The 21,111-nt window shown below is 33.9% G+C and overlaps 1 protein-coding gene across 1 annotated transcript; it reads left to right on the forward strand.

Annotated features, from left to right (window-relative positions):
* The first annotated feature begins 18,049 nt into the window (after positions 1–18,049).
* On the forward strand, positions 18,050–18,917 carry LOC149579834 (uncharacterized). The gene has a single exon (XM_089787257.1). The coding sequence runs from the start codon at positions 18,145–18,147 to the stop codon at positions 18,823–18,825; it is 681 nt and encodes a 226-aa protein (XP_089643383.1). The 5' UTR covers positions 18,050–18,144; the 3' UTR covers positions 18,826–18,917.
* The last annotated feature ends 2,194 nt before the right edge of the window (positions 18,918–21,111 follow it).

Consider the following 21,111-nt stretch of genomic DNA (forward strand, 5'->3'; position numbering starts at 1 on the left):
CAGTGAGTTGCATAAATATGCTTACAATGAATATCAACAATGATAAAAAAAAAACATAAGGCTAAAACAACAAAAGGAGAGCCCAAAACAACGCAACTGAAGTAACAAAATCGATCCCTAGACTTGAAACAAATAGGATATCCACCAGAATGCTAAAATGTAAAAGACTGAATAGGATGTGCCTGGAATAGAATCTAGAACAAAAACTAGCATCACTAGATAGAGCACAGAAAGAGATTTCCAGTGATATAAAGAAGTCCAAAATTGGAGATCGGATGCTCAAGATACGCCTTCTGGAGTGCAAAACAAAACATCCAGCTTTGACTTCCAAAATAGGCAACCAAACTGCATCAAAACCCAAAAACACCTATACCATCATCTCTGTCTTAGAACCAGCTTTCCAACACATTTTTTGGATCAAAAAAATACGTTTGTATGCTCAAGTTACGGAGAAAAAACCACTAGGGCCTCCAGAATGCATGAAAATTTATTTTTTAAAATAAAATAATAATAAAAAATTTTAAAAACTTCACAAAAAAAGCACCACCACTTGGATGGAGGCGGAGCTGAGGAAGGCAGCGGAGCCGCTGGTGGCTGTGGTGGTGGGTGGGCGGTGCCATCGGCGGTGGAGGCTGCAGAGTGGCAACAGTGGCCGAGAGCCGCTGTGGTCAGCGGACCGCCGACGATTTACCGCAAGCGGTTATCACTAACCGCTAGCAATCTCGGTGACCGTAGGAAGTTTTTCAAACCATTGCGGCAAAAAGTGCCGCTTTTTATTTTTATTTTGCAATTTTTTTGATTTTCTACCTCGATCTGCGTGCCAATGGCCGTACGGGCCTATCGAACAAAATTTGTTTGCCTCCCAGATCAACATTGTCCAAATTGGACAATTTTATATCAAAATGGGGGTTTTGACGCCTTCTGAATCCATCCGTGAGGTCTATTTGGCCTCAAACTACTCTGAAAATCAGTGATCCCCCTGTTTTCTCAGAAAAAGCTCAAAAAAACACCAGATCTGATCCGCTAAACCCTTGTTCTCCCTTTTTCTTGAAACACCGAACAAGCTATAGCAAATCTGGCTTTGATACCATGTAAGATTTGAGCAAAAGCACACAACAAATCCACGAAGCCCAAGAAAACCTGTCACGGAGAAGAAAAAGACAAGAAGAGGCAAGGGTTTGATTTGAAAAACTCAGATGAAGAAAATATTATTCAACGGATCTTCATAATGAAAAATACAAAGAGATCAATCCTTATAAAGGAGATCGAAACCCGAAAAGGGTAACCTAAAGCCTAAAAAAGCTAGGTTGCACAATATAATTAATAAAATATTAATTATATGCACCTACAAGATAGCTTAAGAAAACTAGAGTAATAGGCAACTTAATTAATTAAATCAAAGTGATTTAATTAATAAGTGCAAAAAAATAATTACTCTAACACAATCATCTTCCTAGAATCTGGAATTCTACCCATTTCCAACTTTCCATGAACATCCTTTACTTACGATGTTCTTAGTTCCCTACATAGCCCCCCAAATAGCAGAAGGGAAAAGAACATGAGGACATGATGGAAAATTAGATAAAGAAGGAGCATTAAAAAGATACTTATGTTTCCATATAGTGCTCCATTCCTTATCATCATGATACACTCTCCATCCCTATTTGGCTAGAAGAGCCTTATTCATACTTTGCACTAACCTGATTCCCAAACAACCTTCCCTAATAGGCTTACAAATTTGATCCCAAGATATCAGAGCCATTCTCTTCCTTTCCTCGATGCCAGACTAGAGAAAATTCCTTTGGATTTTATTAATAGTATCTGCAAATTTTGCTAGAATTCTAAAGAGACTCAAAGCATAAGTAGGGATGCTTTGGAGACAAGCTTTAAGGAGGGTGATTTTGCCAGCTTGACTCAAAAGGTTACCCTTCCATCTAGCAAGCTTCTTATTAAACTTCTTAATGAGATCTTCCCAAAAAGAATTTGGAGCTTTAGGTCCCAAAGGGAGACCCAAGTAAATACAAGGAAAAGATCCTATTGAGAACCCTAGAATTTTAGCAATTTTGTTCTATCTTAAAATAGGGGTATTAATAATTTAAAAACTCTTATTCCAGTTAATCAACTGACCTGAAGTAGAAGAATACAGGCTAAGGGCTTTTTAAAGATTTTTGGCTTCCTTGACTTCATCTTTCCCCATGAAAATGGTGTCATCAACAAATTGACCATGAGAACAAGTAAGAGGCTGAGAAGAAGGCTGCAGACCTTTAATATCCCCTTGCAAAACCAATTTCCCAATATACCTCCCCAAACAATCAACCATAATAGTGAATAAAATAGGGGATAAAGGGTCTCCTTGTCTCAATCCCCTAGAAGGGCTTAAGAATTTAGAGGAGCACCCATTCACCAGAACAACAATTGAAGTAGTAGAAATCAACTGAAAAATTGCCCTCACTATCCTATGACTAAAGCCAAAGGCCAATAAAATCTTTACAAGAAAAGCCCATTCCACTTTGTCATAGGCTTTCGCAATATCAATTTTCATGATAAAACCCTGATTATTGGAACAAGATAAATAATGAATATTCTCATAAGCAACAATAACAGAATTAAGAATTTGCCTACCTGGGACAAAACCATTTTGTTGAATAGCAATAAGAGATGGAAGCACCAAAAGTAGCCTAGAAGTAAGGACTTTTGAGATAATCTTATAGAAAGAATTACACAAACTAATTTAGGCCTAAATTGGTCTAGAGAATCAACCCCAATATTTTTAGGAATACGGCAGAGGAAAGTGGAATTGATCTCCTTTAGCATTCTTTTAGCCCCAAAGAATTCTTTAAAAACATCACATACATCCTTTCCAACCAGTTTCCATGCCTACTAGAAAAAGAACATAGGAAAAGCATTTGGTCCTGGAGACCTATCCCCTCCTAAGGAACATACTGCCTTTAAAATTTCCTCTTCCTTGGGAATAGTGCCTAACAATTTATTTTTCTCCTCAGTAATTAGAGATGGAATAACCTTTGAAAGTTCAGCATGATGAGTGGAATCAATATTAGAGCTAGATGTCATCAGAGTGGAAAAAACGGAGACCATCTCTTCCTAGATATCCTTTTCCTCTATAATCTTCAAATTACCCTTCTTAAGATATGAGATATGAGTTTTAGCTCTATGCTTCAAAGTAGAAAGATGAAAAAACCTAGTATTTTATCTCCTTCATTCAGCCAGACCAATCTAGATCTTTGCCTCCAAAAATTTTCCTCTTTAGTAACAATGTCATGATACTCCACCAATTTTTCATTTTCTTCTCTAACAAGGTCAGAGTGTATCCTTCCTTCTATATATTTTGCAGCGCTTCCTTAATACTTGATTTACTCTCAAAAATATTACCAAAATATCTTTTATTCCAAATTTTAACCTCCATTTTGACATTTCTTAATTTTGAAGCCACTATAAAAAAGAGCAGTTCCATCATCATCTATATTCCACCATTCAGCCAATTTACACTCAAATTGTGGGTGTTGTATCCACATTTTTTCAAACCTAAAAGGAAATTTTTTTTGATATTAACCTTTTCAGTAGTAAAAATCAAAGGGAAATGATCCGACCTAATTTTCTGTAATGCCTCTAACTTGCATACAAAATCTTTAGTCCAATATAGAGAAATAAGACCTCTATCCAATCGAGCCTGAATACAATCATCACCTATCCTCTTATTACTCCAAGTAAACTCTATACCATGAAGATCCAGATCCATTAAACCCTCTTTAATAATGAAATCCATAAGATCCAATCTCTCATCCAACTGGCTCACATTACCCCCCCATTTTTCATGGTCATATAGAGGAAGATTAAAATCCCCCATGAAGATCCATCTGCCAAAGTAGTATTTACTCTTTATATTAGATAGAGTTTCCCATACCTTTTTTCTAGAGTTCTTAATATTAGATGCATACATATTGATAATATACCATTCATTATTCTAGTCAATGCTAGTAATTTTGACCACCATGAAATGTTCACTAGCATTCAAAACAGTTCCTCAGAAGTAGGATTTCTTCCATAACATCAGAGTACCTCCTGAAGCTCCTTCTGAACTACTTTCCTTTAAGGAGTAATCATTAAAAGACTTAATTTTTTCAGCTCTCTCCTTCTCCATTTTTGTTTCTTCCAGCAAAAGAAAATATGTCTTATGCTCCCTAACAAAATTCCTAACAACATCAAGTTTATGACTGTTGTTCAATCCCCTAATATTCCAAGTAATAATTTTCATGTTTGTTTTTTGGGGGTAAAATCTAGAATAGTTGCCTATCTTCCATCAGTAATATTCTGTAAACTTTCTATTTCTCTAGTTTTCCTAGAAGATTTCCTTCTAGGTTTCTCCAAAGTTCCAACATTTAGTTTCACCTTAGATTGCTGCTCCAATTTACTACTATGAGTCTCTACTCCTTTAGGAGCTGTATTACTTTTCTTTTATGTCTTTTTCCTTTGACTCTTTTTCTATTTCAAATCCTTCCCTTTCAAGTTACTCTCCTCAATTTCAAAATCATTCCAAAAGGGAACAATTTCTTTGCACATAGTTGTCTCAAGAGGCTTAGAAACAACATTTTAGATTTCAATAGACTAGAAATTTTGGGATTCCTCCAACACCTTCGATCTACATCTATCTACCAAAATTTCACCCTCCTCTATTTCCTCCATTTCTACTAGATCTTCCCAGTTTGTATCATTCTTCTGGTGGATGACTAATTGCTTCATCATGTCAACTATATTCTCTTTATTTTGCTCAAGTGAGGAAAAATATAACAACACCCTAATCTCTTGATTTTCACTACTCAAGTTTTTCCTTCAAAGCAGAATCTAGCATCATGCCAGTTTCCTGATTTTCTAGATTCAAATTATCCTTCAAACCCTTTTCAAGAGTAACTTTAGGTTTCTAAACTTTCTTCTAGGTTTTACCTTCTTTCTTTTTATCCTCCTTACCAGTCTTAGGATAGTTCTTGCTTTTGTTAAGACATTTTTTCACCCTATGATCCCATTTTTTACAAGAAAAATAGGTATTTGGAAGATCTTCATATATAATTTCTTGTATTCTTTTTCCAAGTTTTGAAATTAGTTCCACCTTTTCAAGGAGGTGATTCAAGTTTTCGACATTCACATATAATCTTGCACTCTAAAGTTTAGACTTCGAAGTCGTAGCATGATCCACTGCAATTAGTTCCCCAAAGGAACCAACTATTCCCTTAAAGATATCCTCATGCCAAAATTCTAAAGGAAGGCCAGGAAGTCTAACCTAGATCGGAGTAGTTAAGAAGAAGGCATCAGATAAGTCCATGTTTGGCTCCCATTTTTTAATAGTAAGTGTACTTTTGCTAAACGACCATGGTCCTCCACAAAGGACCGTATTCATATGTTCCTTGCAGTTAAAAACAAATGAAAGGAATCCATTCAACATAGGAGCTACATCAACTTGACCATGAATAACCCATTTCTATTTTATCATATTTTTCAACGTATCTATATCTGGTCTAGCCCCCATAAATTTTCCAACAAGAGTAAATTCCATAGAAGAGATAGAGAAATCAACAATTAGGTTTGGAATAAAGATTTAAAACTCACCTTTCTCCCAACAAGATTTTGATGTAACCAGAGGGAAAGATGATTTTCCACCAAGTTTCCTACCAAATAGGGAAGACCATGCCCTTTGATCTCCTAACCCTTTCTGTGAGCTTTCTGTTTTCCTCTCTTTAGTCTCCTTCACATTCTCTAAAGGAATCTTCTCATTCTCAAGTTCTTGACTAGGCACATGATTTGTAGGAAAAGAATCCAAAGAGAGTTCTCGAACGCCACATCTAGTGGAACCGACATCTATAAATCCTACAGAGTTTGCCAGATTTTCCTCATTTTTATCTTCTATCCCACCAGGATTAGTACCTCCTGCAAGATTCTCCCCTTCCAATTTCCTGCCTAACAGAGAACCAAACAATTTAAAAATGCTTAGAGTGCCAGCCATTAGAGACCAAATCTAGTATCAATACAAGTTGTTTGGTTGGTTGACTACATTTGAGCTAAGCAATTATGACAATGAACTACATAAGGTGTTACTGCATTGGTTGAGCGTGGCAATAATGATGGACAAAGTTCTTGTCATGACAATAATATCATTGGTAATGTTTATTTATCTTTCATAGTAAAAATAATTATTGATTTTTTATGGTTCTTAAGCTTAATAAATTATTATTCAAAGTGTAGATGCATATAATCCATTAGAAGATCAAGAAGTGATTGGAGTTGGAAGTGTTTAAGACCAAAGAATTAGTAACTCTCAATGCCATGAATTCTTAATTAAAGTATTAATTTTTTCCATTTATTTAACTTAATTGTTATATTTGTATAGATGGTTGGAATTCATCAAGTCCTTCCAATGATGTGTATCAAAGTGCTTTGGATTATATGAATTTATTATTCCAAAATCTACCACCTGGATAAGATGTAAAACTCATATTTACTAGATGTTTTGAGAGATTTAAAAAAGATTTCCATGCATCTATGTCTTCCCTTTCAAATTTTATGAAAATTCTTGGTACTGAGAACATGCCCCTGAGACAAATATCAACATGGTTTAGTCCAACCAAACTACATAAAAAAACATATTGTTCTCCAAAAATGTAGTGACATTCATCAAGAATCAAATGAAAGAGCCGTAGAGAAAGAAGAGTTTCAGTTCCCTTCCATATCTCATAGAAAGAAAAAGAAAAAGAAGGTCTTACATCATTCGAGCATAGCCATACAAGAAGAAACAACTACTATCATGGAACATGGTTAGTATATTTATTTTAATTTGCTTTAGTAATTTTAATAATTATTATTATTCATCTTATTTATGTGTAAAATTATTTGATTGTAACTTTGAAGGATGCAGAGAATACATGGCATTGTCAATTGCCCTTCTCTATTGATTTGAACCAATCAACAATAGATGAAATGCAAATTATAGATGGTAATATTTAATGATTAAATATGTTAATTCATTAATTATAATATTTTCATTCTTTGTTGCTTCTAACCTCCTTTCTATACTTAATCAAACAATTAGCATGTACAATTTGTGAAACTCAACCACCATCAACTATTGGTGTTATCCCCACTCAAGTGTTTGAACAAAGGATTTCAGGCAATTAAGAAATTCAATATTACTTATATATTAACTACATATTATACTTCTAAAACGAATGACTAATTTGTGTTGACTAATTAAATATACATGTCATTGAAAGTTTAGATGGTGAAAAGAATAGTGGACAACATGGGCTACCATTTTGTATTGATCTTAACCAACCATCAGGAACAATGTAAGCAATGCAAACTAGTGAAGGTAAAATCATTATTAAATATTTTTTCTTATGATTTTAAAACTTAACTTTATAGATTTTTTTAACAACCAAAGTATGTATATATGTAGGTTTTAATGAAATTAAAATTGGGATTTATCATCAACACTATTACAAATAATCAATATACTTTACTAAATTTTCCAATGTTTTGATATTTTAGAATATATTTAATGCTGCAATGTTGAGTGGGGAGGAAAGAGACTTTTTCAATGTGTAAGTTTAATTACCTCTCATTTTGACAATGATATTTTGGATGGAGTAGCTTGATAATTCACAATAGATTCATCATTTATATGGGTACTTTATGTATAACATATAGCAATGATTTTTATTACAATTACGGATGTTCTTGACCTTAACTTATTTGAAAAGAGAATATAATTTTGCCATCTTGTTTTATATTTTACTATAATTTTCTTTTGTAGTTTGAATGGCTATTTTACTTATAAATTCTCTATTAGAGGTTAATGAACTTGCATTTTTTGTTACCAACCTAATATTACATGGAGTCAATAAACAAGTGATGTCATGCAACAATGTTGAAGTGATTTAATTTCTAAGTTTTCAAATGCATTTACCTGATATCTTCATTTAAAATTTAAAATTTCTTGTAAATTCTTTTCTAGTTAACTAGGACTATCTATAAATACATAGTTGTAAGTTATCAAGTCAAGGTATTTACCTTTTAGGTTAGTGGGATAACAATCAAAAGAACACTTCAAAAGTATATATATATATATATATATATATATATATGGACTATTCTAGGCTAGTAGAATATTTAAGGTTCAATCTTAGTAATTCAAAAATTTGCTCTTTTGATTTCATAAAGTTGTGTAGTTTGAATCATAGTATACTTAGCTATTAATGTTTTCTTTGCAAAAAAAGTCTAAATAGAGACATGATAATTTCAAATCAACTATACATTCACTTATAGGGGTTGAAGACTACATTGGAGAAGTGTTAAATATTAGTAATTAAAGCATTAGGTCTTGTTATTTCATAAATTTGTATAGTTGGAATCATAGTCTATTTAGCAAGTACTATTCTCTTTTCAACAAAAGTCTAATTAGGGAAGGGATAACTTGAAATCAAAAAAACATTCATGTATAGTAGTTAAACGCAACCTTTGATTTATTAAGTTAACAAAACTTTATTACCTATAGGTTTATGTTATTTTGCAATACTAGAGTAGATATAATATATTTTACATTTAAATATAATATAATATAAAACTTGAACCTCAATCTAATTCTTAAATTTATTTTAAATATATTATAAAATTTATTTTAAATATAATATAAAAAGTGAACTTTAATCTAATTCTTAAATATAATATTATTTAAGTTTATAACGAAATTTTTTATTTTATTCAAAATCATTATAAGAATAAGATTAATCACACCTTATTTGACTTAAAATTTCTTATGAATATTTAATTACTTTTAATTCTGATTGAACATAATTAAATAAAAATTAAATTATATATGAATTCTAATATAAAAGATAAATGATCTAAGTTTTTTTAATATTCACCTCTATAAAATAAATTTTAATATTTAATTATTATTAATATACTAAATTACATTTTTATGTTTATTATAATATAAAATCTTAACTTTGATATCTCATATATATAGTGCCTCTTTACTTGAAAACAAATAATTTATAATAAAAATACATATATATTTTATTAGTTCCATAATTAAACCTTCAATATAAATATAAGAAATAATAAAATCAAAACTAAAAGACATAGGAAAGATTAAATACGTATTGGCAATCTGAATGGAGTATTTGTTGAGGTGGACCAATTAGCAAATCGCATTAAATACTATTTGTTGGCTCGTAGGGACATTGGGATCAGCGACACTGATTGAAATGATAGAGGCAGGGCGGTGTCGTGTACAAGAGGCATGGTAGGAGGCATGAGGCATGGCCATCGACATAGGCAAGGGAAACAAAATAGCTTACCATTTAGCCGTTGCCCTTTACTTTTCTACTCTAAGCCAACCAAGTACACATTGTACAAAACTAGATGCCATGTAGCTTTCAATAGTTAATTTCTTTATGAGTAAGTGATTGATACTAACCTTAATATTCTACATTTATAGTAGTCTATTATAGAGTGATTGAAGATTTCAATGTGTATGAAGACTTTTACATCAAAATTAGGGTGGGTTATTACATTGCTTCAAAATATCCAATTTTTGTCTTGGACTAGAACAAAATCATTCCTCTCAATATGTACATTTTCAAAATTGCCAACAAATAATTATAAAATAATCACTTGAAGCCATAACTTTTGCATACTTTCTTCAAATGACTTGTTTTTGAATTAAAAGCAGCCAAAATTAGGGAGCTGGCCCTTAAACAAACATACTAGTCAAGAACCAACATATAACCATCAACCAAAACTACCCCCTACCACTTAATAAAATAAAAACAAGGTTTGAAACCATAATTAAAAGAGTATCAACAAGCCTAACATACATATTGCCTGTATTAAAACTAGTAAAGCTACAAAAATATATAAACAAAGGCATGACAACCTTAAACCCCTTCAAGTTCAACAACCAACAGATTAACAACATACAAACAAAAAAGAGAGAATCATTAAGGCTTCTTAGCCTCCTTCCTCCCCAGGAGGGTGTTTGCTCAATCTTCCACAAGGAAGTCAAACATCATTTTTGTATCCTCCTTTGGTAGGTCTCCCTCCATGTCCTTAAGCAGGTTCAATGTGGTGGCAGCTACATGTGTCACTTTGACAATGAACTTTTTCACTAGACACATTCTATCCTCCAACGCATGAATTCTTTCCCACACCTCATTGCCAGCCTTCTTTGTAATCTCCACGTTGACCTCCTACATCTCGACAGGAAAACCATCCACCTGCATCATAGTAACTTCCTGCATGATTGGGGGGTTAGCATTATCCTTGGAAAAAGCCTTAATAGGGGAGGAAATCATTATGGGGGAGGGCACTCTATCCTCTGTATCAGGGAACTGGTCCCTCGTTAAGTCCACACACCCCAACCCAATGGTTGCCGAAACACGAGACATCTCCTAATTTCTCTCCTTCAACCCCTCATCCAAGCCAGACCGAGAAGAGTCTGAGACCTCCTCTTCCTCCTCTATTCTCCCCTCCCCAAAATTTGATGCCTTCTCTTTCATCCTCCATTTGGGATGACTCATGTCTTCAGAATCCGTCTCCTCCTCTTGTGAGGCCCTTGCTTTCAATTTCCTCTTAGCATTAGAATTAGCTAACCTCCCCATACTCCTCCTACCCCCTCTCCCCTCCTTCTTCGACTCCTCTAGTTTCTTCTCTTTCCCTTTGTCCCATCTCCCTTTTATCCCCAAAGGGGTTGATTTCAAATCCATAGGGGACCCACTAGGCAAAGGTTGTGGAGTAGGGGTTTTGGGACCCATGATTCTTCAAATGACTTGTTATTTGTATGCTAATAAGTATTACCTTAATGAGGGGCACTAATAGATGAAATACGCATATTGATAATGGAAGAGATTATAAGAACTACCTTTAGATAATTATTGACCATATAATTTTGCAATAGATATATGTTTGTGACTTGGAATTTCGATATGTTTTAACTTATCTATTTTTGTTATATATGGAAAAGGCTTTGACCTCACATTTATTGTATTTTTTATAGATATCTTATTTGATTAGTCATAAATGATGGGAACAATACAATATTGAGTTTACATTTTTTTTTATTCACTTTAAATTTATTTTGACGAGATAACAACTCTATGTAATCTTTATTTAGATAAATGCATTTCATTTATCTAGTTTGTTGTATTTTGGCATTCATGGTGAGAATATGTGAAGTAATCATTACTTTTGTGTTAGAAGGTGATAACATAATAATAATTGTTCTTTGTGGAATGCTATGACAATCTACACTTATTTGTGATTGCTATCTAGAGGAAATTCATAGTAAATGATACTAGACCATTTGAATGAAAATATTTTTTTAACACAATATCTAGATACATTTGATTTAGCTATTCTGTTTTATTTTGTCATCATTGAGAAAATATGTGATTTTAGTGTGATTGTTACTTTTGAATTGGTAGAGATGACATCAAAACATATTGATGTTTGTATTTTATAGAATGATATGATGATGTTTAAATTTATTGGTTGATTACCATAATTAAAAGAATAATAAAGTAAATGAAGTAAAATCAATTGAATGAATATGGTTTTTACATAAATTTTGTAATCTTGTATTTCAAATTTTATTTTATAGATATGTTGTCAAATGGATTAATGGTGACTTGATTCAATGTGATTTTTTTACATGTGATTTCATCAAATTAACCATAGTTTATTTATTCAACAATAAAACCACAAGTAGATAGAATTATATAACATATGGTTTTCCTTACTAAATCAAAGGGGAAAATATTTATTCATATATTGTACAATAAAGAAATTACAAGGAGATAGCATATAATTTTTTTGTGTGCTAATTATTATATTTTTATAATAATGTGTGTGCGCGCAAAATGTTTTTGAATTAAAAAGAAACCAAACAAAGGAGCTGGCACATAAAATAGTCAAACTGGTGAACCACCAACCAAATTTACCCCCTACCACTTTTAACACAAAAACATTGTTCAAAATCACAACTAAAAGAGTATCAATAGGCATAACACAACTACTACCTGTACTAGAACTAATAAAACTAATAAAGCATAAAAAAAAGGCACTACCGCCTTAAACCCAACAAAGTTCAACAACCAGTAGAAAAACAACATTAAAAAACTAGGAGGAAAAAGCCCTAAGGCTTCTTGGCATCCTTCCTCCCCAAAAGGATATTAGCCCAATCTTCTGCAAGGAAGTCAAACAATGTCCTAGAGTCCTCGTTGGGAAAATTACCCTCTTGGTCTTTTAGTAAGTGTAACATGGTAGCAGCAGCATGCATCACCTTGACAATAAATTTTGTCAAGAGACGCATTCTTTCCTCCAAAGCATGCATTATTTCCCACATTTCATTGCCAACCATCTTCAAGACCTCCTCGATGACCTCCTACTTGTCACAATGGTAGCCATCCACCTACACCTTAGTGACATCCTGTACAATTAAGGAGTTAGGTGTAACATTATCTTTGGAAGAAACCCTAACAAGAGAGGATATTGTAATAGGGGAGGGCACTCTATCCACAGTTTTAGGGAACTGGTCCTGAGTTAAGTCCACACATCCCAACCCAATGGTGGTCGAAACATGCGCCATCTCTTTCCTCTCTTTAATCCCACCTCCTGAGCCAAACCTTAAGGAATCTTAAACCTCCACTTTGTCCTCCTCCATGTTCCCCTCACCAAAATTCAAAGCCTTCTCTTTGATCCTTTGTTTAGGATGACCCATGTCCTTCAAATTTGACTCCTCCTCCTATGAGGCCCCTGATCTTAGCTTCCTTTTAGCATTGGATTCCATAGTCTTGTGTACGCAAAATGTTTATTAAAAATATTTCTTATTTTTGTAAAGAAAACATAGAAGCCATCAATGGAGTCTAATTTTTTTTTGTGAAAACATTGTATGATTTAAAAAGAATAATAATAATTTTTTTAATCATTTGGCTTCTCTAATTCAACTTAATTATGAAAATATCCTTACCAAACTTTGTAGTGAGGGATTTAACATATTCAATTCCAATAAAAATATACTTTTCAAAGTGGACTCATACACCCTCTCATCTAGCTACCTTATTCTCATTGATGCCTAGTGCAAATCACTTCTCACACTATACTATAAGGTATACACATCATTTATGCCCTTTTTATTTACTATTCTACTATTTAATCATCATATGATTACATATCTTCTTAGTCTACATTATAGATGGAAAAACTATCTTGGAGATAAGTTGGAGGATAGAAAAATCCTCTTTATTATGTTCAAGTTGCTCAATTTTGATGGGTGACCTTTGGTAATTGAGATTGAGCTACTTGTGGGGGTCATACAATCCCATACTAGTGCTTTAGTGGCCATTTATATGGGTGGCATCAATGGAGGTACTAACAAACAATATAAATAAATAAATCTTCTTTGGAGAATTAACTTTTTCCTCTCTATTGTCATTTGGTTCCTTATCCTAGAAGAGGATTTTAAACTCATTTTTTATTCTATTAAAGGTTCCAACACTCTAAATTAGTCCATGATAGGACTTGATATTAATATCCACAAGCTCCTATTAGGGCTGGATGTGTTTAAGCTCAAACACATGCATTTCAAGGAAGAAGATAAACTCACAAAATGTTATGAAGGCATTGAGCCTAGGAACTTGGACTCTAGTATGCTAGGGTAAGTGGGCTTGTATTCCTTAAAATGTGCAAAGATACCTTTTTGAGGAGTGGAACTTAAACAAAAAAAATAGAATGATGAAAAAATTGCATGATTATATTCTAAGGACCCTTCTCAGCCTAGTTTGTTTAGGGTGGATCTATGGCCTAAATGTTTATATGTTTACATTCTATTGCCAATAAAGGGATTATCTTATGGTTGTGTTGATGAAACTTGATAACATGACACTGTATCATATCTTTTGGGTGGTGTAGGCCTTTGCACACATGTGGTTGTATAGGAAAATTGATAGGAAGGTTTGGATGACTCATCAATGGGCCCTTCACTTTAGTAGGATGACCTAGTGGGTCCATTGGATGATGTAACTCCCACTTGCCTAGATTGCCTATGTGGCTCCTAGTTGATGTCATTTGTCAATGATGGGATGCCATCACCATTATTATTATTATGATGGAATTGATATGACTTAAAAATTTGTTGATCATCAATGAGCTTTGTGTTTTTTTTATGGCTTATGCAAGGATAATCTTGCCAAATGTTATCTTCAATACCATGGGCAAGGGATGCCATGCTTGAAGATTAATTCATATGCCTAGTAATACTTTTGAAAAAAAAAGGAACATGGTCCATCTTCTTCAAGAAATAATTTCCAATTTGGTATACATTTTCCTTTCATTGGTTGGAAATAAGGATAGTGAAACTTGTTATTTTTACCAATACTTTTGCTACTGCGCCTACTGCTATTATAGAGACCACGAATGGGGATAGAGTGGGAATTCAACCAATAAATCATGTAAAATACAAAGAAGATGATATGGTGTGGCATATTTTATTAGAGGGTGTAGTTACTCAAGTTTTTGAAAGTATCATCAAGTTTGATGAAAAATTTTCAATTTAGTTTGCAAAGTCTTAAGAGGATAGCAGAGTGAAGTTGTGAGGGATTTCTTTTCATGTCAGTGACAGTGTTATTACAAACATGACAATCCTTCCCACATGGGGTTAGGAATGGAAAAAGAAGAGTCAAGTTGCTAATAGTGATAGTTTGGCCCTCTTCTTTAGAGAAAATGAAAATCTTGTGAAGCTTCATGGAAGATTTGATTGCGTGAAATTGCTAAAATAATGTAGTTTTTTAAACCATTAAGGGCCATTTTTAGGTTTACTACTATTTTCAATTACCGCTTCTTAATAACTTTTTCCATAATGTGTTGTTCTTCATCTTGGTTTTCCTCCTAAATTCTCCTAAAAAATTCTATGAAAGGTGATATAAAAGTGACTACAAATTAGTATAGGATTAAACCTATTCCACTTTACCATGAGCTTATTTTCCATTTGTACAATTTTCACTTTGCCATTTTTCCTCCTAATTTATTTGTGGTGGTTAAAGCCCCCCACTTTGAATCCCTATCCACTATGACCATCTTAGAGACCTTGCCTGATCTTAGTAAAAAGAAACAGCTTAGTATCTTAGGTGTTGTCGAAATTGATCCATCCTTCTTCAAAACACCCATCACCCCAAATAATGACCTTGTTGTTGAAGGATTTTTTGATAGATTAAAAAATTTACCACCCTGTCTACCTTAGGTTAAAAAAAAGATTTTTTTTAAAACTCAACTAGTGACCAAATTTGCCAATAACTAAATCTACATTTGAGAAACAGATAGTGAAAAAGAGGTTGAAGATGGTAAGTATGGTAACAAGAGTGGTTGCTCAAATCTTAGAAGGTATAATTGGTTGGCTAGTTGACTATGATGATAAGCTAAAGGAGGAAGATAATGAGAACAATGGTGATAATAAAGATGATGATAGCTTGAGAATGTTTACTAGTGTCAAATCTACTCACCTCTTCGACAATGCAAAGTAGGAACCCTTGGACTTAACCTAGAAGGAAAATGCTAGAAGAAGACAACAACCAACACTTTAGAGAAGTTAACACATTTGCAAACTACCATTCCATTGTGTTGGACTTAGAGGAGATGAAGAAGAAGGGTTCAGACATGGATAAGCAAATGTTGAACATTTCCCTCTTCAATCTGACAGTCATGTGTAGCTGTATCTTTACATTGTACTTGATACATTAGAAAGTCATCACCAAAGATGAAAGAAAAAAGGGGAATGACAAGAACATCTTCAAATTCATCACTGATGATTAAAGTGAAATGCTTGCTTAACAATTAGTTAATAAATTATTACAAATGTTCCTAATACTTTTTATCGTATAATTTTATATCTATATAATATTTTAATATTATAGATTGTTAATACATTATTAATATGTTATTAATAACTTATTAAAGATACCTCCAAATCATTTATTGATCCATACCCTAATTTAACTTCTTTTTAATATAAAAAACACATCAAAATTTCATATCATACTAACTAATAATTATTTAGTTTCTCCCAACAAAATGCTTATAGTTTAATCATAAAATTAAATTCAAATATTTAAAAAAATCAGAGACATTATAGAAAATTATTCCCCGAACAAAAAAATTAAAAATAAGCATGGATCCTCGAATACATCCTTGGACTAAACACGGTCAATGTATATTGAAATGAAAATTCACATCTAAAGCATTCGAATCTCCTCTATTATGAACCTTCCTTCGTGGAGAGTTGTTTTGAACTACCAACTCCAACATACCACGTGAAGTACATACATATCTAATTTTTAACATGGTCTACTAAAGTTTTTAGTTGGAGTTCCATTAAAATATAAAACCTTTTGAGTTGCCGGGCCATAGAATTTTTTTTTTGGAGTGTAGACTAATAAACGGTCTTTTCAATTAATATATTTGTGAGATTGTGGAGAATTTCCAAAGTTGATTGAACTTATAGTATATATATATTTTTTAATTCTAGAAAAAATATTCAATTAAATAGTGTCTTGAAAGTCATTTTTTATTTCGCTTAGAACATTTGTGACACTATAATTTTTTTTAAATTATAATTTAAAATAGAAAATAATACTACATTTTATATTCTTATATTATATTCATATAATATCTAAATTATAAGATTAAAATTAAAATTAAAATTAATTTTATTCATCACAATTTATAAATCTAATTGTGTAAAATTTTATTATCATAAACTTCAATCACACCACATGATCCATCCCTATTATTCAAATCAATCTCTCTATTCTATGGTAGATCATGTACTTTTAAGAAAGGTTGAGAAATTAACATGAACATTCATGACAGTTGTGAAAATCTAATAGCTCTACAATTAATTTTTTAATTTCAAAATTTATTAATATAAATACCAATTAATATTTATTTATACTTATAAATTTACAATTATTTTCTTAACCTAGGGAATTTTTTATCCACGGAACCGCTTTTATTTCTTTACAATTATGTCAGAAGTGGTTTACAAAGTCCACATTAATTCAAGTGGAGACGTGTTTAAAAATAGACGTTTTTATTCTAACTCACGATTTGACATTTCAACGCATAAATAACTCGGGCGACCAAATCTATCTAACTATAGTTACCCTCGAGTTAGCGTAAACCGAAGGAAAGTGTCCCGTTACAACCGATGAAAACGCCGGTTGCTTCCTCTTTATGTTCAGTCATTTTCCGACCGGCGGAATCCAGAAAATTCGTTTACAACCGGGCAATCCAGTCATCCATATCTTCAAACGCTAGCCCTAAAAATATGCATGCTTTTCTTAATCAACACGTAATTATGTCAGATTAACTTTAGCGGATGGATGGTTTCGCTGATTCTCAAATTTCCTCAACAATAAATAAATAAATAATAATAGGAAGAATAAATAAAAGTCTTTTTAAAATGTAATAAATAAATAATAATAATAACCGCCCACTTTTTATTTAATCCCATTCCCTCCCATATTAAATTATTAAACTTTATACAAAGCATTAAAAACCGTCCAATGAAAAATCTCTATTTATGATAAGATATCGAGAACCCACTTGTCGCTGCGACGTGGACGTGTAAACCGACAACATCGCCGAATACATTGTTTTTAGTTGAATTATTATTAAAAAAATCAACGGTGTATTCAGTGCTCTTCTGAAGGAGTCGATGACGTGGCAGTAACTGACTGTTGGTGAACCTGCATAAAACTGCCACGTGGAAAACTACTTTAGTTACGGTAGGTGCAGAAGCTCACGGACTATGAGTGATCCGGAAACGACAACCTTAGTGCCACGTAGAATCCGACAGCTGTCCTGGAAAAATCTGTCAAATGACAGGTGATTATGGCCCACAGCTGGTCATTTACTGTTTTATCGGTATCTTCGCCTAACGAGCCGTTCCAACTTCCAAGTGAGATACACATTGTATATATATACATGCCATATCTTTTACTTTCATCGTATCTTCGTGTGTTCAAAGGCTTGAAAATCTGGAAATTATAACTTGAGTTCTTACAGTTTCTTGTAGTATCGATCATGCCTGCCCTGCTGAGTAAGCGGATTCGGGAGGACGAGCCTTTGCAGGCTTCTTCTCCCAAGCGTTTCCGCGCAGAGGAGGAATTTCTGCGCTTGTTGGAGGAGGAAGATAGAAGCTTTGAAGAGGAGTGTGTTGAGAGCGAGGAGGTTGTCGGAAGGAGAGATTTTGAGGAAGACGTAGAGGAGATTGTTGATGGAGGGACAAATCTTGATGAAGAAATTGAGGATGTTGTTAATGGAGTTATGAGAAGTCTCGAGGAAGAAATCGGCTTGACATGTTCGTCGTCTGATTTTGAGGGTTCCGGTTCTTCCTCTGGTCCAAGCACGGATCAATCTATGGCTCCTGATGTGAATCACAGCTGCGAGATCGATGTAGGATATCTTTTGGAAGCTTCAGATGATGAGCTTGGACTTCCGCCTAGTCCTCTTCTCGATTCAGCTGCGTATCATCCTGCATCTCCTTCTTTAGATGGAACCTCTACTTCTTGTCTGGATTTCCCCCAAAATGCAGAGCTGAGAAGCTTTCTTGGCAACTGGCAGTTTGAGGACGACTTTGTGGACTACTTTCAGTTTTCTGAAGATGCCGAAGCCACCGCTTGGGATATTTTCAGCCCAGCGGCGTTTTTTGATGGTGATTATTCTCTGGCAGGCAGACTGGAAGCTAGTGGTGGCTTTTCTTGATGTCAGAGATGTCGGAAACTTAAATGTGCAGTGTATTTTGAAGTATCTTTACAAAAGTTAATGGAATGTACAAATTGTTCTTTCTACGTTTATTTTGTTTCTTGTGGATATTTTGAGGCCTCTGCCTCCATTAAACTCTGCTACTTTTCATAAATACATGCTTTGAACTTAAATCGCTGCAAATCGTTGATTTAACTTGAATCGAGTATGAAGTCCGCGGAGGTTACAAATTTTGGTTATTTTTTGCTCTCTTGAAGAACGTTTCATTTTTAGGCGCTAACTTTTTCTCTTTTCAATTTCTTGAAAATACAGTGATTTTTTCAATTTTTGTGCTATTTTTAATCGCAATGTACAGATCTTAAAGGACAAATGAAAAATCGCGCTTCGTCCCCTCCGAAATTTAAAGCTCTATGTCAACATAATAGTTAAAACTTGCAGTTTACTGAAATCTTTGTGAATGTTTTCTCAGTATCTTTGACGTGAGAGTACCATGTTCATCATTTGTGAACTAATTGATATAAGGTGGAAAACTTAAAAGCTGGTTTATTAAAATTGCAATCGCCATTGTTTATTTGCTGGTGACCGACAGAACCATAGATGATTAGTTTTGAATTTTGATTTTAAGAGAACAGGATGAATATGACAGCAATGAATGTCTGGTAAACACATTATAGTCGCGGCGCTTTGCTCTGGTTTGAGAAAAGTTTTCGGTAAATTCCATAAAACGAGATTTACAAGCCAGCAAAAATCCATTAATGGGGTGAATTATCCCTGGAAGTGAGTCTCTTTATGCCGTGTCGTTTAACGGAGATTTATCTCCCTATACTCTGTAGGATAAAGTCTTATCTGCCTATTTTTATTGAAACAAGGCAAATAATGATAAAAGATTGTATCCCTTGTCTCATGCTATAATGAAAACATCACTTTTCAAATTTTTTATCCCAATAAATGTACTTCGGAAACTGAACTGTAGCACATTCACACGCCAATGGCCACGAGGCAAAATATATGCACCGGCTAAACACTTTGCACGTTAAAAAAAAATCTTTTATTTGACCATAATAATAGCCTAGGAGAGTTAAGGTACAAACTTTATTTGAAGTAACTCTATATAAACTACTACTTGTCCAATATTTGCATTATCACATGGATAACTTATAATGAAAGGGTGGGGCTTCTTACTTGAAGGGCCTACAACCGGGGTCGCTCTTTATTGTGGTTTTTAATTGAGAGTTGGTTACTTTGACCTTTGGTGAAATAGTGGTTACTTTGACCCTTGGTGAAATAATGGGGCTTCTTGCCTCTATTGCTTACAACCAAGAGTCAATAAAATGAAAGGCTTGTGCCTTTGGTGAAATGGTGGGGCTTCTTGCTTGTAGGGCCTACAACTAGGGTTCAAGTTTCCACAGGGTCGCTCTCTAGTGCGGTTCTTAATTGAGAGTTGCTTACTTTGAAGAAGAAGAAGCTCTGGAATCTAACAAGAGAAGAAGAAGCTTACAACCAAGAGCTAATAAAATTTGAAGCAAGAGAAGAAGAAGCTCTGCCTCGGACCTGCAACTTGGATTGACCTCGTTTGGGGTAACCTAGGGAAGTGTTGATGTCGATCGTTCTAATGGTGGGGTGTCACTGGAGTCAACGGTGGCAACAATAGTGGACTAGGAAAATAATATGAGTCACACAGTGGCTCTCAGATAGAAGGATGTGGTCCTTGGAGAGAAGACAACTCATGTCCTATTGGAAGTCCCCAGGGTGGTTAGTGGTATGAGGGAGTGGAAATAGTTGTTCCAGATAACTTGGTTGATAGTGTATCTGCCAACCTGAAACTCTACTTGATTGACATGTTTGTTTCCTTTTGCTCGTCGATTGAGATGGTTAGGAAGTGGGTAAGCCAGAGATGGAATTTAAAGGGGAGTGTGACAGTTTTAGCCATGTCGAGGGGTTTGTTCTGCTTTAAATTCATGGTTGTTGAAGATATGACAATAGTGATGGTTGGGTCTTGGTCATATGGAAAATATAATCTGGTAATGGCTAAGTGGCACCCGATGTTGGATTCGAGAAAGGAACTAAATAGGATGGCAATAGTTTGGGCAAGGCTCCCAAGACTCCCATTCGAGTTTTGGGATGAGAGGATCCTGAAATCTATAGGAAATTCTTTTGGACATTTTGTTGCTGCAGATATGGTAACCATACAGAGGTCCAGGTTGGTGTTTGTGAGATTTAGTGTGAATGTGGTTGTGGGTACCTCCCTACCTGAGTCTATTACTCTGAGCTCAAAGTGGGGTAAAA

This window comes from Cupressus sempervirens, chromosome 1 (assembly GCF_028749045.1).
Source record: "Cupressus sempervirens isolate cs-2001-9-10 chromosome 1, ASM2874904v1, whole genome shotgun sequence".
NCBI classification, from domain to species: Eukaryota; Viridiplantae; Streptophyta; class Pinopsida; order Cupressales; family Cupressaceae; genus Cupressus; species Cupressus sempervirens.